Consider the following 10,011-nt stretch of genomic DNA (forward strand, 5'->3'; position numbering starts at 1 on the left):
CTGCATGTATGGGGATATGATGATGTATATCCCCCGTTCATGCTGGGGCTGCACCTATCCCTGAAACTTGCCTTGAAAGAGATCTCAAACTTCTCAGCTGTCTTGCTAGGGAAATATTCATGTGCTGGAACCTGTTTCAGCAGAGATGAGCTGACCCTCAAACTATTCCAGGGTCTCCTCTTACCTTCTGTTCAGGGCTCTCAGCTTTTCAGGTTTGTTTGTGTTTTTTGATGTAGTATCAGCTTAAGCCTTACCTAGCTTTTGGTAGCAGTAAGCGAACTGCATTTATAGTCGGTCCCATGAGGACCACCTTCAGCTGGCTGCTCTGATAGAGACCATTGACATCATAGGAACGGCCCCTGAAATCATAGGGAGTAGCTATGTGGTTTTAAAGGGTGAGCAGAATGTGTAGGACTGGGCTGCTTATTTCAATTCGTCCATCCCCCCCCAACACTTGCCGGGCCCTGTCAGAGCACTGACAGAGCACTTCCCACTCCTTGCATGCAGAGCTATAGTTAAGGGTAATGGTAAGTGGGGATAACAGTCTGGAGAGATTGCAAATACGGCCCATTTGTCCTCTCTCCTTGTTCTGGCTTAGCAGTTACACTTGTAGTAGCTAGGAGAGATAGGACTCCCCCAGCCTGAACTTCTCCGCCTGACAACTGTCAAACCCAGGAGTGGAAGGTGTGGTGAGAGTGGGAGGAAACTGCTAATCTCAAAGCTTTCATGTGGCTCCAGGTGCAAAGGAGCAACCACTTCCTCTGCCTTTGCATTGTTCGCTGTCTTTCTGGAGCCTGTGCTGTGAGATGCAACACACAGAAATTCAAGCTTAAAAATGTAGAAGAGGGAAATGATGCAGTGTCACAAGGGCTTAAAGTACCTCCAAAAGTAGCAAAGATTCACACCTGCCCTCAAGTTACTGTTCAACTGTAAAGATCTAGATCAGGTTTCTCCTCTGTTCTTGAAGTCAGCTGCTCTACTGTGAGGTTGGTTTTGTTTTGAACTGACAGAGAAGGGAAGAATTACCAGAAAAAAAAAATGCTTCCTCTTCTCCTTCGGTTCTCCTTGTCAGGCCTCAATTATTTCAGATCCAGATCATTGCATTTATTCTTCTTCTGTGGGTCAGGGTGAACATATGGAACAGCGTTACTAAAACTGGGCCATCTTGTGCTGTATAGACCTGTTCTGGGGTGATCACTGGCTTAGAAGCCAACAGTGTGAAGGTATTGGAGCCAGCCCTTATGTTGAAGATGGTTATAGCCCATGATCTTTATAGTCCTATATCAATTCCAAGAGTTTGCAGCCAGACAACAGGCCCAAGACCCTATACAGAGTTCAAAGACAGATGCAGGAGATCCTCTGCAGTCCAGACTTTGGGCTCGTGCTCTGTAAAACTAAGCCAGACCATGGCTGAGCATAGTGCTCAAAGCAGCTGCTGAGACAACATGAAGCAGGACAGCATGGGGTGATGGACAATACTGTTCCACAAGAACTTAAAGTTGATATAAACTGGTCCTGAAAATGTGGTCCTGTCTGCAGCTGCTTATTCCTGTATTGCAGCTGCACTTGTGACTGAGGAACTGGCTGATTCAGGTCTAAACCAGCCTTTTCATGAGTGGGGAAGAAAGGCAGATTTTTACCCAAATCGGTTTCCTGATGTGGATTACTGTGCACTGGCATGGATGCTCATGGCATGGGTATGGGGAAAGGACAGTGTGAGCTGCAGCATTGGGTTATGCTGATCTAAACTGCCCTGCCTTGCTCTGATCAAAAGTAGGTCGAATTTAATCAGTATTGCACAGAARTGAGACATGCTTCTGCTGCGGCTTTTCCAGAACTCACATGTGTCTGAGTATGTTGGCTGGCTGGGAATTCAAAGGACGCCACAAGAAACGTGAGGTCAGGGTTGTTTGATTAGAGTGCCAACCTCAAATGTACATCAAGGGCATTTTTTAAGTGTATTCCTGTAAGCTGTGTCACAGGAAATAATAAAATAAATCTGCACAGGCGGCAAACTGGTTAACCAGTGTACCATAAAATTGTGAACAGCAGACTGCATTAGATGAGACTAGGGTCCTGATAGATGAAAACAGGGATTAGACTAGAACAAGACTAGACTAGTCTTGTCACTGTAAAACCCCAAATCCCAGGATATGCAGCCCATACARCCTCGTCTACAGGAAGAAAATAAGCCCTAAAGCTGCCCTGTGGCACTTACTAGCCAGAAGTTATTCAGCCCAAGCCTTATTGCTTGATTTTTAAGACACCAAATATTTTTCTTAGACTATAGATATTTGTGTACTTTAGGATTAAGGCACGAGAGCAGAATATAACTGCAGTCTGTTCAACACAAATATGGGATTTATTCTTTAGGATTACAGATGATAGGTTAGGAAAAGGAAAAACTGCTTCTTGCAGTCTTGGCTTAAATGAAGCAAGATGTGAAGATTTGGGGATTCTCAGCATCACCCTGTTCTTGTAAGAGCTGCCTTCTCTTTCAAATTAGATGGATGAATAGTAGAATTTGCTCTGGCAGATCATATGCTTTCAATAGAAATCAATACTCAAATTAAACCATAAGTAATAATGGAGGAGGGGGCCGAATTTATACAAGCCTTGCAAGCTCTAGTTAAAATGACAAACAGTTCCTCCCTTGCATGTCATTTTTTACAAATGTTTTCTTTCTCTAATGTCTTTTCATCTAACTCTAGTTTGCCTTGCAACAAATTACAGCTGTATAAATATCCTTGTTTTGTTTGCTGTGATGTGAAGTGGCTGAACTAGATTGGTCTGGATCACAGACATGCCAGGATGGAAAGCACTTGCAGATATTTTCAAATTATTTACATTTGGCAACTAAGCAACTAGACAAATAGACAACATGTATGACGCATGCCAAACTTTCTATGTTACACCTTGTAGCCTACATGAGGAGACACATTTTCTCATGTAGTAACATGTATTAAATGTTTCCTTTGGTAGCATTTTACACACAAGAGAACATGAGCACTCAGTACCGAGTTGTCTACAGGGCATGTGATATGCACATCTGTGTGGCAGGAGATGTGCTGTTCTCTGTTTTCCCTCTGTACCAGAAGTACCCAGAGGAGACACTCCTGAAGCTTTGATGTTTTTCCAAAAGCACGAGAACTTGGATTGCATGTGGCCAGGATTAACAAAGGACAGGATATAGTCTGTAATCTGGAGGAGCTGCATATGGAACACTCTATGTTCAAACAGTCCCAACTGGTGACTGGCTCTGCTGAAATAAAAACAGATGTCTAGGGAAGGGTATAGAACCAGGGCAAACATTTGGAGATGACTGGCATTCAGAATAACCTTCCAGGCTGCTCCTTGAGCCAGTGGCAGAGTCTTCTATTTAATTCGCCTCCATGAATTCGTCCAGGTTTCTCTTAGTTTTATTTTTTTAATAACTCTGTAAGACTTTTCCCATCTGCAGCATGCTGTGATGAGGTGTTCCATGGCTTAATTATGCAACATGCAATTAGCCACATCCTTTTGTTTGAAACCTGACAGTACCTGCAATATGATACTGCACGTGGGGCACAAAAGAAGTACTAGTACTGATCAGAAGCGCTGTGGGCTTGCGCGCCTCTTCCCAGCACGTGTGACCCAGTGTGCTTGTGGGGTAAGCGGTGCAGGAGTACACAGCTGTGCAACTCCAGTGTCTGTACTCACATTAAAGGCTAGTAACACAGTAGTGCTAGCCATTTGAGCTTGCTGCATATTTAGGTGTGGGTGGGAAGGGGTTAAGCAAGGTTGGTAATTAAAAGTGAGGATATGGATGTCCAATCCTGCCAGTCCAGAGAACCAGAAAATGCTGGGATGCTGCTAGTCTCTAAGATACTTGAAAGGCGATTCTGATATTAAAAATATGGCTTTAGTGCAGTAGTTGTTCTGAAACCACTCCACTAACAGGGCTTATCTTTGTGGCTGTGTGGAAGGAGATGGAGGCAGAGCTGGTTGGGTTCTTCGGCTTTCAAGCTGGAGGCAGATAGCTATGGGTGAAGTTGCACATTATAGCTAAGTCAGCTTAACAGTTTATACCCTGCTTCTCCCTCCTTTGCACTGACTCTGTTGCTCATCAGATTCCTTGCTGAGCTGACTCAGCTTGTTAGCCCAGCAGAAACCCATCTCAAGCCATTCTTATTTTGCTAGTGAGCTAAATCAGTGTATGGAGAAGTTTAGGAAAGTCCCAGAGCTGGTATGAGCTAAGCCTTGGACATGCATGGTGGAGGAAGGGGAAGAGTGGGAAGGCCTCTTCCACATAGCAGCAAACTATTAGATCAAATTAATCCATCACATGCAATTTCACCTTCTGTTTTCTGTGGCTCAGGGCTAAGCCCACATCCTGTCTTTCAGCGTACTCATTGTATGAATGCAGTATCATAGAATGGTAAATGAGATGTAAACTTACCCAGTGTGACAATATCGTGCAGACATAACCCTGGGCCTCATAACATGGCTCCAGCAGGATTCAGTCTCTGAAACACAGTGATAATAAAGGCACCGCTGTTTCCTTTCCTTTTGTGTCTGACAGATTGACCAAAAACAGTTTGACAAAATCCTGGAACTGATAGAAAGTGGGAAGAAAGAAGGTGCTAAGCTGGAATGTGGGGGTCTTGCCATTGAAGACAGAGGCCTCTTTATAAAACCCACTGTGTTTTCGGAGGTGACTGACAACATGCGTATCGCCAAAGAAGAGGTACAGTACAAGCCACCTGAACCTTTAGATGCATTTACCACTATAAATGACAAAGCAGCTGTAGAAAAGAGACATTGCCATGGTTTGAAGTGAAAACCTGAGAGAAGAGTTATTTCAGTCTACAATGTCGTAAAAACTACCTAATGATGAAATCTGTGCATCTGCAAAGTGGGCTTTAATCTGGGGGCTGAGGGTAGAAGTAACAAATGTGACAGAAGGAGGACAGCAGAACAGGCAAAAATACTGTCAAAATGTTTTAGTAGTTTTTTTATCTCCTTGTGCAATAATGGGGTTTCTGTTTGCCAGCACTTTCTAATGCCTTTCTGCTTTCCCCTGTTTTGTTTGGTTTTTCAAAAGGGAAGTAGCCCTGTGAATTTGCTCACCATACCATAACAAACCCATATATGAACACAGTGGATAATACTGTCCTAAAGCATTTGGGTCCCATTTCAGGAGAATTTGATATAATGCAAAATACGTGCAAAAGCCTTACCTAGATATAGCTGCTATAAATGCTGCTTCTGAATAGCAAATAGTGGTGATGGGGCAGGGGGGTCAGAAAGAATCCTTGATCTGAAAGCTCTACAGAAATAACTGAAGCTATTGCAGGTTGGAGCAATTCTATGTCTTCTTTGACCCATAGTTTGACAGGTTTTTGAGACAGAGCTGGGCTCTCCTACTCTAAGCAGGCTGATGTTTGTGCGTGCCATGTGCTCTTAGAGACTGCCTTCTAAGTAGACTTGAAACTGCTCAGTTGTGGTACCTGCTGATTCAAACTGAGAGTCCAGGATAATGTGGGTTCTTGCTCCACCGTTTTGTATTGCAGAAAGGTGGCACCAGAATGCTGGGACCTAAAGCTGATGAGGGAAGGAATGACCCTGCTATATTGCTATCAAAGAACTTTTCCCAAGTAGCGTTAGCATCTGAAATAATCCCAGATTCTGTTCTCGTGCTGAAATCCCCTGAGGCTGACCGTTTTTTTCCAATATGAAAATATGGCCAAGGCCAGTAAAGTGCAGATCTAATACTCTGGCTTTCATTATTCATATGGAGAAAAATTGAACAAGCTGCATGTGATTAGATCCTGTGATGTTCCTTTGAAATATAGTTAATCTACTTTTCATCATGTTCCCCAATGGAAAATAAGTAGTTGCCAAAGTCCAACTGGCACTTGTATTTTATAGTTTAGCCCAGTGCTTTTTATGGGGCTGCTTACTGTTCACTTCTGGCAAAATGTTTAGATGTCTCAGATCTGCCACAGAATCTCTAAGGAACCTGGGAAAGATATCCGTCAGTCTGGGCATGAGTTATATTCTAAAAATAGAGGGGAATAAGAACTGAAAATCCCATGACAGGCTTTTTTTTTTTTTTTTTTTAATGAACTGTCTCCAAATCCCAAGTCATGATTCATGAGGCTTATCCAGTTTCATTCATTTGCAGTTTTGTTGGAAATGCACATTCTTTCTTTGCCTAGGAGCAAGACTACAGTTAAGTACCTGGACCTTCCAAAATGAAGGAATTTAGAAACACTTGCATAAGCCAAAAGGCCAGGCAAATTCCTGAGCGTGGCGCTCAAGGTGGCGCAAGTGAGACTGTATCTCAGATTCAGCAGGGGATTATTGCCCTGCAAGACCATGCAGGCCAGAAAAGTGTCCTGCCCTTGGTATTGGACTTGACGAGAGACTCTGTGCCAGAAATCACGAAGTACTGTGTTTGCAGGCTGCCTTTATACTGGCAATCCAGGATGCCAAGTTTGTGGTGAAACACATACACAGTAAATGCACTGAATGCAAATAAACTGCATACACTTACAAAAGCAAAGCTAAAGCTGAGGAAGAAAACTTACAATATCTGAAATATATTAATTACTTTTTTAGTGAACTCTACTTCTGAGTCCAAAAGGAGAATGACTTGTAAATGTAGACGGAATGAATCATTTGCAACTTCTCTGGATCTAACTCTGCTCATTTTGATTGTTATAGATGACTTTTCACATGTAGATTACAAAACCCTTATAATCAGAAGGAAACCTGTTAGTTGCTGGATCTTTGCATTTATGTTAATACTACAGAATATCACTGTACTTCCTTTGAACCCAGTTTCATTGGTAATTCCCAAGAGACTCTACCAGTGACTTCTGGAGGATGTTAGGATTGTTCTAACATTTCAGATATAGTATCCAAACAGAGCTTTTGATTCTGATTACTTCAAAATTACCATGAGTAGCGAAGACTTTCCTGTACTAATATTTAATTGAAATGTGTAGATTTTTGGGCCAGTTCAGCCAATTATGAAGTTCAAGAGTATAGAAGAGGTCATAAGAAGAGCTAACAATACTGAGTATGGACTCACGGCTGCAGTATTCACAAAGAATCTGGACAGAGCATTAACATTAGCTTCTGCATTGCAGTCGGGAACTGTCTGGTAAGTAGTGCGTGACCTGAGTGCGAGCTGGGATTGTGTGTGTTTGCTGGGAGGGGAAGAGGGATGTGTCATTTGGAAACCTGTGTAAATGCTGGAGGCCAGATGCATTAGTAGTCTGTTTAGTTCTTGATATTCTGCTCAGAAGCAACATGCATTCATCAAAATCAGGTGGCGAGAAGAGGGCCAGGCAGTATGGAGAGAAATGGACTGTTCATTTGGTCAGTGTAGTTCTTCATCTGGAAAATTTTGAAGTTATATGGGGCTGTAGTAAGTTTCACGAAACATGATGCCCTCCAAAATCCTGTATTTAGAAAAATGCAATTCTGATGATCTTTAGGTAGCATCAGATGGGGTCTTGGACCTTGCACGAATCAGTATGGGCAGTAGATGGCATCACATCACTGTCTGAAAGACAAGTAGATACTTTTGCTCACAAAACATATTTTGTATTAGAATCATTTTAAAGACAAAAATGGAATCCTGATTTTTTTCCACTGAAGATAGGAATTTGATCTGATTTGGATGCATACAGAGGATCAATTTTAAGAGTTGGCACCAGAAAAATCTGTCTCTTCCGATAATATTTACATAAAAATAGGATATTGGGCTTTGAAGGATATATGTACTGTATGTATCTGAAGGTACAGTCCTACTGCATCAAGCCACATCTGGCTTGCTTCAGTCATTTGATCACACCAGGATGCTGAGGAAGTGTCTGCACTAACTCCCTCTACCTAGTGTCTACAGAAGTGGGGCTAGCACTTCAGGTTTTACTGCAACACAGGTCTAATGCAGTCCAACTGTTTTTGTCTACCTGCAAGTGGAAGGTGGGGTCTGCTTATGAGTGTCTAGATGGCCTTCTGGTGAACATGGACATTTCGGAATCTGTTTCATTAAACTAGGGAATAGATTGGGCTTTTGGTTATCTTTAAGTATGACTCTGAATGTAGCATTAACTCCAGCTCAAGCATGAGTGGCTTGGCCGTTAGGGATTGGGAAGTGAGACAGGAGTCAGATTCTGAACATCACTCAAATGTTTTCCTTTCTGTAGCAAAATAAGATTTTATTGCTAAAATATAATTTCTCAAGTGAATGAACTGTATAAAGGAAAAAATGACAGCTATCAGCCTTTTTTAGTATTGCTGCTTTGTCATCATCTTGCTTTTTCTTGGTGTTGAATYGTCTTTTACAATTGATGTTTTTATTATAGGATCAACTGTTACAATGCGCTCTATGCACAGGCTCCTTTTGGTGGCTTTAAAATGTCAGGCAATGGCAGAGAACTGTAAGTTTGCTCAGTATTTTGTCTGTGTGGATGATAGGTGCAATAACAGTTGTGACTTGGTGAGAATATTGTTGAATTTGCTTTTAAACCATCAGGCTTGCAACTTGCTGCACAGAGAGGTGCTAGGACATTCACTGCAGTACAGCATGGATGTAAAGCACAGGTTTGAGAACATGAGCAGTGCCTTCAGGAGTCCTTCACCTACTTTATAAACTCTTAAATACCCGCAGTTCAGTCAATTCACTTGCAAGCGTTTTTCCTTCATTAAATTTTTGGATCAAGGGCGAGGTGTGACACCCCAGCCTGGGGCTGCTCATACCCACCTCAGACCTCCTCCATCTTTATATCCCGGTAGCTGCGTCTCACTTGACAGCTCTGTCATTGCTCCTAGCTGGATCTCTTACAACTCCTGACTTTCTCGAGCTGGAGCTAGAACAACAAGGAACAATCTCCAAGATTGTTCTTCCTCCCACCTTTCAAGTTTGCTAGTAAGTCAGAGAAGGACTCCCCAGCCCTCTTCGCCAGCCTGATCTGTTGCAGGACAGCCACCAGACATTCCAGCTTTAGCTAGTTAGTTACTAATGCAGATAATTTTAAAATGAGGTCACCCTGTAAGCTAGAGGAAGAGTTGAGAAATAGACTTAAATATTAATTTTCTTCTTGTACAGCAGAGAGGCAGGTTTTATTACACCATTTGGAAGACTCTTCAGAGGAATCTAATGCACCTCTTCTTTCATAAGCAGATGTATTTCCAGGAGCAGTTTCCAGGAGCTGTTCTGGTGTATCTGTGGGCTGCTTTGAGACATTCAGATGCCTCACATGCTAAGCACAGCAAATGAATGAATCCTCAAAAGGGATATACATATTGAGACCTTATGCTTTACTTTGCCTGATTGCCTGGCTAATTAAAGGGTGTCAGGGGTTTATCCCTTGGGCAAGGCATGGGAATGGTGCCAATTCCCACCAACTAAGACATAATGCAGTGATTCGGTCTGACATCACTTTGCATTTTTGGAGCAATGCAATTTTCTAGGCTGAATAATAGAGCCCACTGTGCCCTCCTGATATGTGGTATCTTGTAGACAGAAGCTTACTTCCTATGAAGGAGTAACTATAATTACTGTTTAATCACCGATAACTATATTCATGTGGATGCTTCTTCTACAGGATCTCACAACAGTACTCAGTTTTCACTAGGCTGGGAGCCATGAAGTATCATCTTGTGGGTTACTGTGACCAGAAGCATTCAATGTTTCCTTTATGATAGGCAGGGTGTATTAGCGTATGTATGTATATGCATGTACATAGTGATAATTAGACATGGTGGGCCAAACTGATAGCTGGTGTGCATTAGTTCGGATCTGGTTTTAAATGGCCTGGTATTGTTTACAGCAGTTGATGTGCGACTAAGTTGCACTTGTGTAGAAACCTCTTATCTTAGGGAAGTATATATTAACAAGCTACAACTGTTTGTCCCTTTCCCTCCTCTCCCTTCTTTTGCAGGGGTGAATATGCTTTGGCAGAATATACTGAAGTGAAAACAGTCACCATTAAACTCTCCCAGAAGAGTCCATGA

The 10,011-nt window shown here is 42.3% G+C and overlaps 1 protein-coding gene across 2 annotated transcripts in view; it reads left to right on the top strand.

The window, feature by feature from the left end:
* The window catches only part of ALDH1A3 (aldehyde dehydrogenase 1 family member A3), a 36,787-nt gene extending 26,776 nt beyond the window's left edge, over positions 1-10,011 (top strand). For both annotated transcript variants that reach the window (XM_026074119.1, XM_026074127.1), the window contains 4 exons: positions 4,562-4,726; positions 6,993-7,150; positions 8,361-8,435; positions 9,939-10,011. In XM_026074119.1, the coding sequence (XP_025929904.1) occupies positions 4,562-4,726; positions 6,993-7,150; positions 8,361-8,435; positions 9,939-10,011 (471 nt within the window). The remainder of the gene's footprint in view (positions 1-4,561; positions 4,727-6,992; positions 7,151-8,360; positions 8,436-9,938) is intronic.

Source organism: Apteryx rowi, unplaced genomic scaffold, assembly GCF_003343035.1.
Source record: "Apteryx rowi isolate R43461 unplaced genomic scaffold, aptRow1 scaffold_11, whole genome shotgun sequence".
NCBI classification, from domain to species: domain Eukaryota; kingdom Metazoa; phylum Chordata; class Aves; order Apterygiformes; family Apterygidae; genus Apteryx; species Apteryx rowi.